Below are 19,347 nucleotides of genomic sequence, written 5' to 3' on the forward strand. Positions count from 1 at the left end.
GAAGCAAGTCTTCTTTACCCTTCAGTAAGCCATGAATCAAACAGTGAGGGGTGAGGCATGGAGTACATGGAGGGAGAAGGGGGAGGCGGAGGTGATGGTGAGGGGTTGAGAGGGTACAAGCCTGGAAGAGCTTGCTGGACAGATGCCCCGGGCGCATTTTCCAGCGCTGTGGACAAGGTGATGTCACCACACGTTTCACCCAGGGATCTCCTAAAGAAGAGAGGGAGTGAGAGGGGGGTATTGCGAAGAGACAGGAGGAGAGTTAGGCAGAGGGAAGAGAAAGAGACGGAGAGAAAAAGTAATAAGAAACCGAGAGATTGATATAGAGAAGGCAAAGAGAGGGTGAGAGAGGAAGAAAGGCAGAGAGAGAGAGAGAGAGAGAGAGAGAGAGAGAGAGAGAGAGAGACCTGGGATTTAGATTGTGGGGCAGCAGGAGAGAGGGGAGGGGAAAAGTTGGACGCGGACAATCTTGCTGTAACTTTTTTCTTCTTTCTTTTCTCCGTTGAAGAAACTTCAATAAAAAAGTGAAAAGGACAAAAAAAAAAAACCCACACTGGATTACATTTGCATCGTCCCACAAGATTTCCAGTCTGGTCCTTGGACACGCATTTATTTACGGATTCATGTGGTCGCAAACTTGTGGATTTATCAATAGTTGAAGGTATGGCTTTTATGGACTTTTATGGACGTGTTCTAGCGATGCTTGAAACGGAAAACACCTAATTAAGTTTTGCAAGTTTTGCCGAAGAAACGCTGCAATAGAGGCAGTAATGTCAGACTTTGAAAGTGACCGTAGTGAAACTTTGAGGAAACTTTTAGTTTGTATTGCAACAGGCTAGGGCTGCTGTAGTATGTCTGGAAAATCATAGGCTAGTAGTATTGTGCAGAAAATGAATAGCCTTCTACGAAATCACTGTAAATTCACTATTGAGTACAACATACACAGTCCCTGAGATTATCATAGTGATACTAAAGAATAGTATAATAATTTTAGGACATAAAATAAAGTATGGTAAACTCACTTTCTCCAGTGGAGATCATTAAATGTATAGTATATTTGCTGAGTAGTCCTGACACATTGCTGTATTGTAGTAGTATTGTCTTATTTCTTTATTGGATTTTGCAAGGAACTTTTAAACTACAACTAGCTGGTATAAATGCTGGCAAAAGTGATGCTGATTTTTCTCTTATGCCCAAACAAGGCCTTAATTCAACACATTAGGGGCTGAGTTGTCACTATAAATCTTTATGGCTTGCATCCAACACATGTAGCACGGAAAAGCCTCCAGAGCGCACTGTTTTTTGGATCTGCTACATGCATATTATTCTAGCAGAGCAACGTCTGGAGTAAAGCATTGTACCGTTCTGAGATCATAGTGTCCAGAATCTGACTTCTTTCTAGGAAGAAAAGACAAGAAAAGTGCTGAGGAGGAAGCTTTAATGCCACAGCCTCATCTGCTTTCCTCATTACTCAGCCATCCCATGTTTGCTGGCTTCTACATCCTGTCTGTGAACCCCCCACCCCCCATCACTGCTACCACACAGGCAGAAAGCTCTTTCTTGAAAGTTTTCCCCACAAAATGTGGAGCAGCTCAATTTTGCATTTACTTAATTCACCAAGGAGCTCGCTCTTAAGAGAATATAAGATTGATTTTTATGATCAGAGGTGGCATTCTCTCCACTCTTACCTCCTCACCTGCAGAATACATCTTTTCATGAGGGGTTGAACAAAAACAGGATCTAAGTACCCTATATGAAAAAGCTCAGAAACTTATATGCTGCTGTATCTCCAGGGACTTTTTCCCCTGCAGTGATGGTTCTGCTCCCTCCTCTAAGCCTAGGGAATATAGCCCTGTAAACATTACAAATTGATGTCCTTGAATTTAACTACACATTAAGAGTTGCTCACTTAACCTGCTGCAGGCTGCACATGCAGTGTTTAGCTGTGGGCCATGTAGTATCTGTTTCACATACTGCTTCCAATTCCAGCCTGTGCTACAGGCCTGCAGCGAAGTGTATCATCCATTTGACTCTTTGCTTATTCGGGTCAGCAGTGAAGTGAACATTAGGCTATCAGAAATGTAAAATCAAGCTGAAGAAACGCAACGGGTCATCTGCTTGCCGAAGGCTGACTCATCCATGCGCAGCATGGGCTCAGGGCCAACTACTGTAGTTCACGTCATCAGAGTATGCCTCACTTTACATCATTACTTTACTGTGTGTCAGTGGACCAAAAGTGTCATGGCACTGGAACTTCGAGGCAGCCCATGAGCAGATGCCCAGGGAGAGTTGTTTATGTTCAACACTCCCTACTTTTTTTTTTTCCACAATCTGCAACTGTGCTGGCCTGTTTCTCATTCACAAATATTCAAGTGAAGGCACTGAAGACTGCCCAGAATGTAAGACTAGTGAAAACTTGCCTTGTGTCTCTGGTGTCATACAAGTTTGGATATTGCCTTCTCTAGTTTGCAAGTTTCTATTGCTCTGGGTCAGTGGATATCTGGAGTGTCTATCAACACCGCAGGGCATGTTTAGTTACTTTTATTCGCTCCTAGTTCCGCGTTTTAACAGGTCCGCAATGCACTCTTAGGTTTGCCCTGCAGCGCATCGGAAGTTCCGAGAGCCAGTGCTGTGTGTGCATGTTGCTGCATTCATGACACATCAGAATTACAGTAAAAAGAAGCTTCTGTCTGTAAAAAAATGTGTTGGTACCTTTTATGTTGCAACATAATTTATAGAGCTGGCTGAAAACACGGCAGCAAATTGACTTATGTCAACATCCATTCAATATTCTTTCAAACCACTTATTCTGTTTAGGTTCGTGTGGCTGTCAGACATCCAACAGTCATTGAAATTTTTTCACAATTAGAATCAATCGTACTCACAATAACTTAATAGAGTAGATTTTTCTGCATTTTGTAGAAATACAGCAATTGACTTTATTATTGCCTTCTGGATGTGTGCATCTGCTTACTCACAGTGCTTGGCTTATATCACTGTGTGTGTCAAATAGGCATAAATGTCTCTCTACCTCTATCTGTTTGACAGTCTTCCTGTTCAAACTCACAGACCTTTTTTTTTATTTTGTAGACTCTCAAGACATTTTATAAACCAAATGACTAATTGATTCATCAAGAAAATAATTGGCAGATTAATCAATGAATATACTCGTTAGTTGCGGCCCTACATCTACACCACACATACTGTATTTAAATGTGTGTGTATGTCAGTGACGCTAGCTGTCTATTCATTATGTGTTATCACTGCACTCCAGTCAACTTTTCCCTACACATCCTCTGCTGGGAGACGACTGTCTCTGGAGGATTCATTAGGGGTCACATCCTCACAGCCTGATCGGGAGGTTGTTTTCACAGCCCGGCACCAAAACCACTCTTGGCTGCTTATGTTTGTCTGTGTGAGATAGCGCAGCAGAGATTGGAAGCAGATATCCTGTGAGTTAGCTGTCTATCAATCTTTTTGCTGTAGTGTGCTGACAGAGAGAGAGAGCTGGAAAAGCAGCAAACCCTCAAATATTACATGACTGACACATTTATGCCGGGTTCTCCCGTTTAAACAGATGCAAAGTAGTTTAAACAGTGGGCTACTGGTTCACTGTTATTTAATCATCTGTGTCTGGGTGGCTAATAAGCAATTCTCTTGTCAGGCCATAGAGAGGACATGTTTCATTTAACTCTGTCAGAGTCTGTTCCTCTAAACAGCCTTTTGTTGGGGCTGTTGTTCCATCTGTAAGCGATGGCAATGATGATGAAATGTGTGACAACAAGAATTGCTAAGCACTGAGCACAAATTGCTTCCATTGTTATATAGGACAATATCGGTGCCTCTTTTGTCAGTGTACAAGGCAAAGTAAGCATTGAAGCCATAGAAAGTACTGGAACTGATAGCTGAGCTGGAAATAGAAAACAGGCAATTGGTCTGGACCTAGAATCAAAATGACTCCTAGAACCTTTCAGCAGCTCTGTATCTTCAAGGAAGACACATTGTTGTTAAAAAATGCCCAAGCTGAGAACAAGAATCAGAGCTGTGTTGTGATTGTCAGTGTTGGTCACCAGTTCTGTCGGCCTGCGCTTGTCTTCAGGCGTTTAGTGTTGGAAGACTTTCAAATCTGTCATTGTTTTCCTTCCTGTATTGGCTTCGTACTCAGTGACCCGATCACTCGCAGGCCTGCTTACTGGGCTCAGGGCCAGCCCAGCGGCCAAGCCCAGTGGTCTAAACTCGTACTAGCTTTATCTGCTATAGCCAGCTGGGTGGTGGTGAAGCTGCGGATGTAGTACAGAGAGAGGAGACAGAGAGACATCCCTAGCAACATATATTAGGAAGCCTATTAAATTGTTTTGGATTATGGCCAGATAATAATAGCAATGGGCTGTAACTTTTCCTTCAGCCTATGTTCTCTGGACTGTGATGCATTATGTATTATGTACTGTGTGAACTTTCTTATTATTGTGATCATGTGGCATGAAGCCTATAATAATGGCTGCAGCTTTAGAGTGCTCAAACACGGCCATCTGGGGCTTTGATTAACCTTCCACCTATCCAACTGCAGGGGAAAAGTTGTTGTTTTTTTTTTTAAAACAATTGTTCTTGCTGTTAAACTTGCAGCTCATTTTACTTAAAAGTGTTCATGTTGTCAACAGTTGCACACACAGATAAACTTTGCCTTAACATGATTATAAAGATTATAAAAAAATCATTCTTCTTGTTGTTTCAGGTACAGACAGGCCACAAGCTTAGAACAAATGTCTCACTCTTTTCATTAAGCTTCAAAACCTGGCCTTTTAAAATGTAAGAAAACAAAGGGAACAACCATACCTTGAGTCAGCAGCCCCAAAATTGAATGCATAATTCACAATGAGGGGCGAGTCAAGCTGTCCTTGTTATTTCAGAACATAATTTGAAACACTGTCCTCCACCACATTGTCTGTTAGCGGCGCGCTGAGGGCAGTCAGGTCAGGCTAGATGCTATTCACACCGTGTTCTCGGCTGGGCAGGAGCGCCACATTGTGTACCCCTAGGGGAGCGTGGGGGTCATTTCTCCTGGTAGACGGGACAGGTGTGTGTACAGAGACACAGTCTGCTTGCTTGCCTGCCTTCAGGGCCTTGCTGTACCTGTAAACACTGCAGAGTTATGGGGTCCTCACACACGCTGAGGGCAAGTCCAGGTCAGTTGGGATGTGTTTGTGTGAGTCAGCGCGGGCGGTTTATGTGTGTGCATTCTTCTGTGTGTTCATGAGAAAGGGGGTTGTAGTAAGGAAGAGTGACTGTGGACACTGAGTAAAGTGATTATTTAGACGTGGCATGCATTTTAATCCGTTCAAGACTGTGTGTGTGTGTGTGCTTGTTGTTGGGCCACGTGGAAGCATCTGGTGCAACACAGCCATGGCTCCAGTGGAATAGTCTCCAGATGTGTTTGTGTGTTTTGGCCCCACTGTCTGCTTGACTGTGAACCAAATTCACTACATGTAAATCATTTTACCCTCATGTGTGCGTGTCGCTTTGCTGTCTTGCATAAACAGTTTGTATTTGTTTGTAGCAGTGTGTGTGTGTACCTCTTCTTTGACTTCTTTTCTAGGTATGATCTCAGGTGTGTATGTGCACCTAAATGTACACTCACAGACATATTGCATGCGTGACTGTGTGTGCGTGTGTGTTTGTGATTGTGTGTCACAGCTGCCCAGTCAAGGGCCAACCAGATGGACAAGATAATGACTATGATCAGACTTTATAGAGTTACACTCCTTAATGAGGGACATTCTGGTTAATTCATATGCCACTAACAAAGCCTGCATCATACCACATAATTAACACATCAGCTATGACTGACTCATAAATATACATCAACGTCTATTTAGGAGTCAAGCATAATATGCAGCTGTCGGCAGAGAGAACAGACTTGGTGGCATGCTGACAGAATGTAGGAGATATTTGACTTTTTTGACTTTCCCTTTTTCTGTTTGTTCATCCGTCAGCTGGTGGTTGAGGTGAGGTGAGGTGAGGTGTGTTCAGAGGAGTGAAACCATGTGGCTTCTCTGCTCCTCTCTGACTCTGCTGGCCCTCAGCTTGGGTTCATGTGACACGCTGACATCGGAGCAAGGTGAGTTTCCCACTTCCTCACTGAAGTTAAACTGTCTTGTTTTCATGAGAATAGGATTTTAAAGTGAGATGAAGATGAGCATTTACTCGAAATTGGATGCGCAGTATAAAATAACTGCATTAAATTACCAGCCACTGTGGAACTCTATTGAAGTCCGTTTTTTTATCCAAGATTACTGCTGCTTACCGCCAAAGCTGTGAATAAAAATGTTTAATGGTAAAGGCCACAAAAAAATCACTAATTTCTCCCAACTAAATGCTTTTCACAACTCTTATGTCTTCATTTAAGTGCTAAAAAGTCACAAAACAATGCTGTCTGGAGCTAGGTTACAAGCACCTCCAACTGAGACTTTTTTCATATTTTCAAGCTAGAGTTGTTTTATTGACCAATTACCAACTTTTCACATTTTGGAGCCCATCTGACTTTGATGGAACTGTTTCTGTCTGTGTCTGCATATGTATATGCCTTGTATGTGTGATGTGGCCCAAGGCTACAATGTAAATGAAGTGTAATTACAGCTTATGTGCATTTGAAGCTGGTGACTATTGGTGGCAGTGCGGTTAGGCTGTGGTAAAGAAGCATGTGTGTGTTTACCATGTGTGGTTGTGTTCCTCTTCATGAACCCTCAATCATTCTGAGTTCCTCTGTATTTGTACAGAAGACATGCATTTTTATGGTTTCTGAATGTCTGGGTGTGTGCATAAATGAGTGTGTGAGCATGTGGAGATGCAGGTTTATCTGTGTGTTGATATGTTGGAGAGAATGTGTTTCTGTTTGTATCCATGTGTGTAGGTGTGACAGAGAGAGAAACAGACAACCAAGAGGCAGAGAGGTGAAGAGAAATCTCTTTTATTGTCTTGTTTTATTTAGTTTGTTCTGAACTGTCATACTCCCTCATCACACTGTCAGTGTGTTCTCAGGGGCCAGCTCTGTGATCTCACTCGGGGGGCCGACCAATCCTCCATAGCCTGTGGAGCTCCGAAGGGAGCTTTGAGGAGGAGGGGGGTCCCTCCTGGGAGACCCTAGTCAGAGCTTTTCAGATGAGACTGAGTCAGCTTGCAGCTCCCCTGAGTCCTCTCCCCCAGTGGTTGGAAGAAAGTGCTTTCTCAAGTGCAGCTATAATATTTTGTCACAGCAAGCACCGCACCCACACACTATCACTATTCCTCCAACTCATCCAAATCTCTCCTTACTGGTAATTTGCTGACATTACAGCGGGAAGGCAGGTTTAAGTAAAACTAGTGTTGAAGAGTTGAGCTCAGTGATTGCATCGCAGTTCTGCAGTGTATCAGCCAGAGAGACCAGAGCCCATAGTTAAATTAAATGGCTGAAACTCCCTGCCTTTGGTAGTGTTACTAAGATGGATTTTTTTGTGTGCACCACAGACCCTCTGCAGTCTGAAGTAATGGATTTATGTATTGATTTGTTTTGACTTCGTTTCCCTCTGTCTGCATCTGAGCTTGTATGTTTTCTGGTGCCAATGAATTGCTGCATTAATAAACACATTTGTACTAAAACAGAAGTTAAAATTGATAAGCAGCTAGCAGCAAAAGCAGACATACAGTAAAGAGCCTGGTTAGCTCTTTTTTCTTTGATAGGATACAAAAACGTATCTGCTGTGTTTGCTTCTAAACTGATACGGACACCGTTTTTACACTGACACAGAATGTATACATTGTAAACTGATACTGACACCAATTAAGTGATGTTTAACACACCATGAAAGGGCTTCTTTATTTTCTTAATATGCTGTAATTCCTTGTTGAAACACGATACTGGCTGGGTTCATTCAAAAGTGTCAACCAATGAATTATTGGTTGAAATAATGGCAAGGGTTAGGGTTAGTTTGATTGTGAAGTTTGATTTGATAGAAAGGGCTGGGGGGCCAGATTACAAAAAAATGCAATGGCTTCAGTTACATTTCATGATCACATCTACTAGCGTAATATTAACGGTTTTCTGAGGAAATGTGTCCTAAAAGACACTACTTAAGTGGTTTTATAAACCTCATTGGTTTAGAGAGTTTGAGACAGATTCTTAGGGCCATCTCACACCTACCTCGTTTGTAGTGGTGTAATGGAACGTAGTTGATCTGTGATCCATATGGTGATCGCCCCCCACAGTTCAGCGTGCATGTGAACTGCCGATTAACTGCAACATTTAATGTCTCATTTAAGACAAAGTAAACAAACTGCTGTAGCTGCAAGTCATGGACAGACAGCATGTTGCTAACACGGATTTTGAGGAGCATCGACCAAACCAGCATCTAACCAACATCTACAGATATGTTTACACGCTGTTTGATGTGCTGCAGCTGAGCAGCTACTTAACTATCTAGCTGCTAACTGACATTAGTGGTGCACTTTTCCCCGGTGAATGTTTGTTTGGTGGTTTGTTCAACACGCTAAGCTGCAGGACAAGATGTGTGTTCATGTTTGTAAGTTATCATCAAGTTTTGACTGGGCTAGCTAGTAGGCTATCACAGATGGTGTCTGCATGTCAATGGTGAAAAAATAAACTCGAGCAAAACACCTAAACTTATATCTGCTCCAGGGGTGCTGCTTCATAAATGAGCCTGCACTATAAGGTCTTGTTATAAAAAGCTGTGTTCTGCAATATGCAGAAAGTCAAGTCAAGACAAATGTGAACAGAAAATAATTAAAGATGTTTGAAAAAAACATATTTTGAGTTAGATTTTTTTAAGTGTATTTACCCCTTTTTTGTCAGATCTAATCCTGCTTCACATCTTCATTTACCCACATGCATGTGCACAGTTTGCGTACACAGAAACAAACACAGGATGCCAGACATTATGTGAAACAACACAATCTCACTGGAGAAGTTTACAGACCCCTGCAAGTCCTATCTAAGTTTATTGTTGGGAAAATGTTGTAAATTCGTGTGTGTCATGACTCAAGTCTGTGTGTGTTTGTGTGTGTGTGTGTACTTGTGAGAGTATATTGAAAGTGCGCCAGAGGCCTACAAAGGGAAAATGAGTGAGCTCATCCTTCTAAAGTGCTGCGTTTTAAGTCTTTCCACTCCTCTGTACTGCAATTTTATCTCTGGAAACCAACCAGGAATGTTCTCTCTTGTCTGTCTCATTTGCCCGAAAGGCTAGTGAGACAGACTCTCCCTCTGTCTCAGTCCCTCCTTTTCCTCCTATCACCCTCTTAGTTTGTCATGCTCCACCTTATTTTAGCCTCACATAGGCCATAATGATTTGTTATGTTGCATCAACTACATCACCCAGCATGCCCCTCTCCTTCCCATGTGTTGCATGAGTTTAATAGCTCCAGGACCTGGAAGACTCTCCCTCTGCAAGAGAGAAAGACTTTCTGCTGATCAGCAGCCCAGTCCAATTATCTTGGAATGCCACATTGTAAAGCACATTCGATAACTAGCCATACCCTCTCTTATTACAAACCACACAGCGCACACTCTGACACTGTGAACACACTCCTGACCTCTTCTCCCTAATGAAAGCACTCTTCCAAATGCTTTCTGGCACAAAAACCGAATTAAAAACTCAGAGTCAGTTGGTTTCAGTAGGCCCTGGCCACTAGAAGGCACTGGACGATAAGGCCATTGATTACTAAACCCACAGAAGTTTGTTTAATATCACTCCCTCTAAGATGCAATAAAGGTCAAACATGACTAATTTTAGCTGGGGTATTGCAGTAGGTCAGCTACAGTTGTATTAATATTGTACATAGACACTGCTCGTTGTCATAATGACTGCCTGAATTGTAAGGCTTTAATGTGAAGTCATTGGCTTCTGGGAAAGTTATATTACATTTTCCTACTTTCTATGTATTGATACATTTACAGTAATTAAATCATCCAGGGTTTTCCCTTGTCGCTCACTTTTTACTTGTACACCCTCCAAGTTGAGTGTAAGTCTCTTTACATCAAAAAGTATGACTTCTCTAAAGGCCTAAAATGTGCTGAATTTTTATCTTTGGCAAGGTGGAAACATGTGGGTACTCTCACAGCAGTGTGCTGCATGACTTGCCAGTGTAGTATCATTACCTGCTTTGGCAAGACTCAAACACAACCCATCAAAGAGGAAGTGAACCCAGCCAAGACCATCCAATCTCTTTAAGGCTACATGCAGCTACTAGCGGGATCCTGGAGTGGCACTCATACTTTGTGCTAATTAGCTTGTCAACAAGCAAATGATTTCCTTTGATCACAGCTTGAGAGGAAATGGGGTTCAAGTTCCGCAGTGTGTCCTCTGCCAAAGTGCTTTATGAGTACGCAACAGTCCACTAAAATATCATCCACCCTCCGACTTATGTAAAAACAACTTGTTTCTCCCATGAGCATGAGCAAAAATCCCACAATTTTACAAGTAAACACAGCAATAAGCTTGATTCATAGCTATATAAGAGAGGCAGCATATGCTTTATTTACCAATATATAATATATTTATTCATATGCAACAGCAGATCACATTGCTATAGCCTGTTCTTAAGCTGTTCATTTGAGTGCCCAATGATTCAAAATTTGCTGGCAAACTTCCTGCAATAGGATGGTCAGGCTCAGCTTTCATTAGTTTAAGCTGTAGATTAGCTTAACAATTGTCAGCCACATCAGTCATCTTCAGTTATGCTTCCATCAGTTTCAATCCTCATTCACACATGGATTTGAAAAGTTGAGTGTGTAATTTTCATACTGTGATGTTGAAATTTGCATTGGAAGTATTCAATGCCAGACCTGCCAACACTCCCATTTTTCCTGGGTTTCTCCCATATTTTCACCCCGTCTCCCTCTGTGCTCCGGTTTTGTTGTTTCTCCTGGGAAACTCCAGTAATTTGCATGGCCCTCAACGTAATTATTTTGTATGTTTGTCTGACGTTACCCAAGTTGCCAGATCATCTATGAAACACAATCCACACACGACATACAATTTCATCCTATCTGTCACCACAACCCGATTCAAGGGGTGTGTGTACAGCTGCTCTCTGTGCAGGCAGTCTTTCCCCCAGTCTTCTGTCCTCCCTCTGCTGCTGATGTGATTCATTGCCTGCAGGTACTGCTGGTAGTGAGGAGGGGCTGGTTTGTCTCAGCCAGAGGCTAAGTTTACAAGAATTTGCCAAATTTTAAGATACGTGGCAAACTCAAATAAACAGTTAAGCTACATACAGACAGCTTTCATGTTATTAGCTTGACCAGCATGCTGTGTAGAACATGGTAGATGGGAAACTGCGGGCAAAACAGTTGAAATATCACAACTGGTGGTTTGAAGTACTTATTGGCTTTTTACTCGCAATGGTTTTATTGCACTTACGGTAACGAGCATAGTTGTTGTCACCTGGACTTATCCTTCACTTCATCCCCCACTCCCTGCCGTTGCTGCTGAAAAAATCTCCCGATTTTGAAACCTAAATGTTGGCAGATATGTTCCACACATTGTTTATCATATTCAAGTCCCTGTCGCTTGTTACAGCTGCACTGAACAAAAAAGTTCTACAGGATTTTTTAGCCTCTTTCAGCTCAATGTTTCGATTTTGCCAGGTAACTATTTTGGTTCACTGTCACCGCTCCCATCATTCTTGCTTTCAGCCTAAGGAGCCAGTTGCTTTCAGTGCAAAAGCTTTGATAAACCCATTGTACACTACCTGCCCAGCTCCAAAAGACACATCTAGCATGTCTGTTAGATGTGTAAATCCGCAACTTTTTGCTAACACATTCTATCAATCTAATAAGTTGTTGATATGTCAGTGTTGTGTATACAGCTAGTTCTGCTGCCCTCCAGTGGCATAAAATAGATGAAAGATGGAAATGAATGCATCTTTAAGGTACTAATGCTAAAACCAAATGGTGTTAACTGTTTCACTCAACTGTACAGCTGAGGCTCACAAAGTACAAATGAAGCTGAAGGATACTGCATGTGTGACAATGTACAGCTCATGACCTACTCTCATTTTCACTGGCATATACAGCCCACAAAGGAGAACATTTGATCGAGATTATGTTGGCCGATCTTTTAAAGGGGACATAACATGCTTTCTGTGACTTTCTCTCATTTATATACTGTTATATTACGGGATGTCTGTGTTTAACAAAGTACCAAAACATGAGGTGAACATCTGTAAAAATGCTCCCTGACAGTCAAAAGCCCAGGTTTCAGCCTGCTCTGAACGCTACGTTTAAAGTTACCTCTACTCATCCTCAGATGGTTCATGCATGCCCACAAATGATTGTCCATTCCAAAGCCTTTCTTGCTAAGGTAGTTCCATGGGTTGTTCACACTGTCCACTTGCATATTTCAGATCGGATTTTGGCTCAATCATATAGGCTATGGGTGTACTTGAGAAGTTGACATCCGCAGTAAAGAAGGAGACAAAGAAGTGAAATCCGACTACTTTTGTTTACGTAGCCTCTCAAATTGGAGGAATTTTGCTGAGGGGCAGCTTTCCTAAGCTAACCAGTCAGAACAGAGTGGGCTCATTGAGACGGGGGCTTAAAGAGACAGCTAAAACAGCCTGTTTCAGGCTGAAATGAGGGGCTGCATAAAGAGCCAGTATGAGATACATGAAGAGTTTTGTGAAATGTAAATCATGCAAAGATATTCTAGTAGAGCCCCAGAATAAAAAAACAGACCTGGAAGTGTGCATGATATGTCCCCTTTAAAACATGCCTGGATCAGCCCTGCTGCCAATCCTTAGGATCAGCTTGGGACATCTCTATCTGACAATGTAGAACATGAGCTTGACAAGCTGAGTTTGAGATGTTCTGAAATGGCCACTGGGGAGACGGTATTTAGGGTAAAACATGCCTCTTATAACTTAATTTCTTTATCTCAGGATAGAAGTATTACTGTCAGCCAGCCTTAGCATCACCCCAGACAAGAAACATATAGCCTCCAGAGTGCTAGTCTGGGTGTTTAGGGCAAGTTGCCTCTCCTCAAGTGACTCCTCACACCTCCCATTCCCTTTTCTTCACTTCCCCCCTCTGCACTCTCCTGTTCGTTCTCCCTCCTCTTTCCACGTTCTTCTCTCTTCTGCTGTTTAACTTTTCATTGTTGCTGCATGCTCTCCTCTAGCCAGGATGTCTCTACTCCTGACAAAGCCTTCATCTTGATTCTGTCTGATGGAAATTGGGTGGTGATGAAAAACAAAAGCAAAAAAGAAAGAGTTAGCGGTGACGAAAGGTAGAACTTACCATCTCTTGACTTCAAAAACACCTGCGTAGGGAGAAATGAAGATACGCTCTTTGTGTATGTGTATGTGTCTTTTTTGAAAGGCAGCAGTGTCTTTGTGAGGCTGCAGAGTTTACTTTGTGCTGACACAGCAGAAGAGTTTTCAGGATGGACCAGTGAAGTTATAAATACAGTATGTGTGATTGTGTGTGCATGAGAGAGAGAGAGAGAGTGTGTGTGGAAAAAAGGATGTTAGATAGAGTGAGAGAGAATATCAGAGGATTCAGAAGGCTCTACTCCAAACTTATGCTTGATACTTTCTGTACTCACCACTGTATCTGCTACTTTATTTGGAGGTCACTTTCGATTCATGCAATTTCTTTGACTTTTCATCACAGCTTCCCAAAACACCACTGTTTGACATCTCTTTTCCACACCTTGAGTTGTACATGTAGACAGCAATAAGAGAATGACACACACTGCAGGCAGGCAGGCTAAAATCTGCTTTTGAAACGCTGTGTGTGTGTTTTAAAACCAAGACTAGCAGAAGCTGCAGGGTGTCAAGTGATGAACTTGATAATAGGTGATGAAGCACTAAATGTGATTTAATTCTTTCTTCAGCCGGACTCCGTGAAATTAAATTCCTAACTCATAATTAAAGTCAGTTGGATGTTATTATTTTAGTAATTATATTAGGCTCTTTCACCTCATTTTGATGTGACTTCCAGCCTGGATAAAGTTAAAATTTGAATAGAAACAGACAATGTGTTTCCACTGCATGCTTCAAGGCAACTTTCCGTGCACTGCACTCACTACTTCATCAAATAAAAATAACTTTATTATACTGAATTCATAAAACTAGGAGACACAAAAAACATTACTTTTGTTTGAAGAGCATTATTATTTTCAGTGTCTTAAGAAAAGAAGGAATTTCTTCCGGCTCTATGTTGTCTTCTAAAGTTTAATAGTGACCCTCAAAAAAACCCTACATCTGAATCTGCAGCTAATCTTAAATAATTTGACATTTTGGGGAAATGTGCTTATTAAGATTAACTCTCACATCTGTCCAATAAACACTCCAGCAGGCTTGAAAAGGGGAAATAGCCTGCTGTGTCCAAAAGTAACATGATCCACCTATCAGCACATCTAAAGCTCACTAATAAACACAATATGTCTTGTTTTGATTAATTTGTATAAAAAATGGAGTGCACAATGGAGTGTGTTTTTTATGGGGAGTTACGTGCCGAACTGTTTTCACCAAATTGTCATTTATACGCTTTTTGTACGGATTTAACAAGCGAGATATAACATGTTAATTAGTGTCCTGTAGAGATGCTGGTTGGCAGATTTTGTTATCTTCCAACAGAGCCACACTGTTTCCATCTGTTTCCAATCTTTATGCTAAGTTAAGCTAACGGGTTGCTATAGCGTCATATTTAGCAGACAGACATGAGAGTTGTATTGATATTATGCAAAAGCCTGTTTCCCAAAAATTTTGAACTATTGTTTTAAGATTTGTGTTCCTTTACACACAATTACATATCTGATTTTTAGAAATGGACACCCTGAAAAAAACAATTCAGTGATGTGAGAACAGGTTCAGTGTCTTAACAGCCTTGTTGTTTGAACCTGAATACTGAATGAGGTTAAATTAAAGTGTGTAACCTTCAGCTGTGGTATGAAGCACTCATTAATGATTTAGAATATTACTGACAGCGACACAGCTCAAAGAAAATTATTAGGTTTTATTTTTGGTTAACACAAGGCACCACCTGCTTCCTGATTCTCTGCAGTCATAGTAAAAAAAACAACAAAAAAAAAAAACAGTTTTTGAAAAACCATGCCCTGTAGAATGTCTTGCTTGGGGCCTTGGTCCTTGGCCCCAAAGAGATCAATTAACTGTGGATCACAGTGATTCACAGGGTCCATGTCTACCTGTACCAGCACGTTTTTTCTACACATCTCACATCTCCCCCCATAGTCAGACAGGCCGCTCTGACAGGCAACACTTTCCTCTGTAACCTCCCCTGACAGGGTGAGAACATATCCATCAAACAGAGGCTACCGCGACAGACAAGCCTGGTGCAAGACAACCTGTCAGACCAGCTGTGTTCCTCTCTGCACAGCTTTGCCCTCATTTCATCTAGCTCTGTGTGTTTTACTCCCTTTTACCTTTCCAACTCCCTTTCTCTATCTTGCAGATCAATATTTCTGTTAACTTTCAAATGTGCAGTATGAATGTTTGAAGTTCCTTGTTCTCTCTCACAGAAACTCTATCCATTTCACCCAGAAGTAGGTGTGAAAGGATATTACATTTGAGATAACTTCTCAAAAGACTGATGTGCTCTTCTTGACAACTCATGAAGTACATTTTAGGGTTTTTACTGTTTACACATTCCCTTTTTTTCTTGTGTAACCTTCATCTTTGTCTCCGCAGATGTTCTATGCCCATCCATACAAGTGGATGAGTGGAAGTTTCCTCAGACGGCCAGGCACAATATCACTGGTGAAAAGATTGCTCAAATACGCAGATACATATCTTTCTCCAGGTTTTATTTGTGCAAGTGTTGATGAATACCATTTATTGTCAGGTTTTAATGTGGTGAGGAGATTTTCCCTGCTGAAGAGTCCAGATGTCAAGAAGATCCGTAACCCTCGTGGACCCGTCATTCTCCGCCTGGGCAAGACTGCACTCCTACGCCCCACCGAGTAAGTTTACTGTACATTTCTCATATTGCGCCTTGCTCTTCTGCAAGCACCTACAAACACTCACACAAAAACACAGTGTGTACAGCTATAGAAGGTCGAGAATGTACAACAGGAAGTGAAATAACATGAATTTTCTGCTGGATTTTCAGCTTTCTGTAGGACTGTTGACAGACTCTTTCTTTTCATGCCATGTCTGAACAAAGGAAAGGCAGAGAAACTGAACACCCTACGGCTGATGAGCCTCTGAACCCTCTCTTCAACGTTTCAGCGCTGTCCAATGGCCGTTGTGTAATAAGCAGATACTTGGCAAACCATACACCACGAGTCAATCTCTGATTGCTTTTCCAGAAATACCACTTAATTTCCCTCACCACTGACACTGGCTTGTAAAACTGAACTGTAACAACCTTTTGGTTTTCCGGTTGTAACCACATTTACGTATTGTAATTAGTTTTCATAAGAAATGCCTGACTTATTTGCTTGAGCACAAACAATAGGAGTGATTAGCAGGCATGATGCAGTTGCCAGTATAAAAAATAAAAAAGTTACTCAGGTTTCGGTTTGATAGACGCATTTGAGAGCCTGAGCTTGTTCTGAACTTGTTTCTGGGCGAAGAGACCTGCAGCCATAAAATCCCAACAGAGCACCGCTTCCTTGCATGACATGGTTTTGCAGCTTGACATGGTGTAATTATGCTTTCCTGGGTTTCCATGTTGTTATTAGACAGTAGTTGGGTCTAGATTGTGTTTGGAATTTTGTGACAGGTGTTTATTAGGGTTACGTTCTGGCTGTTTTTCAGCCCCCTTTTTTGTTTTTTTCTTTCTTCAGTTCTTCTGAATTATAGCTGGTTTTCAGATGGCTGAGCTTCTTTCTACCCACCGATAAAGCAGTTTTTCAGAACTTGCCAATTGGGTCAGCCTGGAGTATTTTATCACTCTGTCCAGCACAGTGAGCTCCACTTGCTTGAAGGCCCAATAAATCTATCTACAAAACAGTCCTTTTTCGGTAGAGACATTTTGTTCTAAAAGTGTCACATATATTGTTTGTCACAGGCTTAGAGAGTAGTCGTGCTTACAGAAAGGGGGAAAAACACTAAAAAAAACTGTCACTTCTCAGGAAATCAGTATCTTTTTAGCCAAAGAGGAAAATCCAAGATGTTTTTGTTTTGCCTCTTACCATGCAGATCTTCTCTCTGCTGTTGGTTAGGGATTGTCATGATACGGCTTTTATTGAAATCCTGATGCCATCGAGAGCTTTGCTGTCAGTTTTATCGGGCAAGAATGCTACCTGGGTGACTTTTTAGAATAATCAATGTTAGCACATCAGCCTTGCCTGTTGCCTACCTTTCATTGTCTCTCCCTATACATAGAACTCACTGTCTTGTGTACATGTTTCCCAAAATGACTAAAAAGAATCAGACGAGACGCTTGCTTTTCTTTTATTTGCCTTTTCGCCTTTGCCTTCGTGTCTCACCCAAAAGTACATAAAATCAGAGATGACTGTCTATGAGCATCATTTAGTTATAAGGTTCCCTCTCTTTATTTATTTGCTTTAAATTCTTTTTTACTTTTGCCTTCTTAAATTTCATTTTGTGGAAGGGTTTCAGGCATTTAGAAGAGAAGAGTGGAGGCGGAGAACAGATGGGCGATTAAGGGATGCAGTTGTGAGGGAACAAGAGGGTTAAAGGTTCAAATTCAGGCAATAAGTGAATGCATCAGAACAAACCCTCAGGGTTGTTCTATGGCTTTTTTCTCAGCAACACTCTCAGTAAGTGTGCTCAGCATTTATGCATGCATATGTGTGTGTGCTAGTGTGCCTAAATCTGTCCCTGTGTGTACAGTATGAGTGCAGTTGCAGCAGCTTACGTTAGATTTTCAACCTTTCTCTGCCTTAGAGTATATACTGTATTTCTGAAATTGTATAATACATGGCTCCCATCCAGCACAGGCTCCCTGTCACTCAAATAGCTTTTTAATACATTATTGTTGAGGTTGACTGAAATGTGAGGCATGTGTACAGTAATTGGAAAGCATTGTTTTTGCTTTGTATGAGAGGCTAATCCACTCAGCTAATCCAAGCTAACACAGATGAGTGACAGCCAGATGAAGCTACTTGTCTCTCGCTTCTCTCAATTGTCAGTTGACAGTGAAATAGGTACTAGCCATAGCTGGTCACATCAATTTTAATTTCACAAAAATATGACTTGATTGCTTTGGGCAAGGTTTCTTTAATGCAGGTGATATTATGAGGTCAAGATCACAGCCATTTATGACAGAACCGAAATACATTTAATGAATTTAACATGTATTATCATGTAGCAAAAGTGGTACAATTTACAATTCAGAACTGAAGGAGGCTTTTGGATAAGAGGTGAAATGTCTCCAAGAACCTAAAACAAGTCCATTTGCCCGTGATTTAGACCTCGCTGTTTAGTTTACAATTTGTTTGCACATTAAGCATTTTGCTGTTGCTCTTATCTTAAAATGAATTAATAAGAACAACTGTAGAATCAATTTTGATTACAAGATCAGCAAAATTATAAGCAACTAAAGAGAAGGAGCAGAAAAGGTGGTGGCTTTCATGCTCTTTAAATGTTTCTGTAACCAGGGTAGAATCATGAAAGGAGGGGAATAAAAGAAAAGCGAAAGAGAGAAATAGAGATTATATTTTTAGAGAGCGGGGATATGAGTCAGTGAGGAGAGAAAGATACACTTTTAGATACTGCATTTCAGCCTACATGGGTGATGGGGCATGATTGCTAGTCTGGCTATTATTGAATTGAGCATGTACAGCGAGCTTGCCCAGACTCAATGCATTAGTAATAGAAAATGACTGCTGTTTTGGGGCTGCAACTTTGTAGAATTTATACCGTATAAACTTTTATAAACCTGGGGAATGTTTGAATGAATGAGTATACATGCCCTTTTTTTAGCTCTTTTCTGAGTCAAACTTCTAAACTGCTTCAACCTTAGAGCTGCTATAACCACAGTGTTCAGCAGCTCAACTGGATTTGTGCAGATGGGAGCACAGGAGCACATTTTTTTAAGGAGTCTGCCCCACTGGTCACCTTTTCCAGTATTTGACAAGAGATTTAAATTCTGCTTAGATCCACAAAAAGGCTTGGGCTGGCGCTGAGAATGGCAATAGAGTATACTGTATATGAACCAGCCATCAGCATATAGATGTTCTCATCATTGCAAGTAAGAGTCCTCAAGTCCTAAATATTTTAGCCACGCTAGCGGCAGGGCTGTACAGTCAGAAGGGCAATGACGGTCATCAGTCGGTCCACCTCTTTGCTTCAGACCGAAATATTTCAACAAATATTAGATGGATTGCCATGAAATTTTGCACAGACATTTAAGGCCCCAAAGGATTAATC

The 19,347-nt window shown here is 41.4% G+C and overlaps 1 protein-coding gene across 9 annotated transcripts in view; it reads left to right on the forward strand.

Annotated features, from left to right (window-relative positions):
* Positions 1-372: 372 nt before the first annotated feature.
* Positions 373-19,347, forward strand: part of col16a1 (collagen, type XVI, alpha 1) — a 70,569-nt gene continuing 51,594 nt past the window's right edge. For 8 of the 9 annotated variants that reach the window (XM_042435343.1, XM_042435347.1, XM_042435348.1 and 5 more), the window contains exons 1-4: positions 374-661; positions 5,991-6,115; positions 15,697-15,765; positions 15,851-15,968. In XM_042435343.1, the coding sequence (XP_042291277.1) occupies positions 6,040-6,115; positions 15,697-15,765; positions 15,851-15,968 (263 nt within the window). In that variant the 5' untranslated portion in view covers positions 374-661; positions 5,991-6,039. Of the gene's footprint in view, positions 662-5,990; positions 6,116-15,696; positions 15,766-15,850; positions 15,969-19,347 lie in introns of all 9 variants that reach the window. The other variant, XM_042435346.1, reaches the window with a different exon arrangement.

This window comes from Thunnus maccoyii, chromosome 15 (genome assembly GCF_910596095.1).
Source record: "Thunnus maccoyii chromosome 15, fThuMac1.1, whole genome shotgun sequence".
Lineage (NCBI taxonomy): Eukaryota > Metazoa > Chordata > Actinopteri > Scombriformes > Scombridae > Thunnus > Thunnus maccoyii.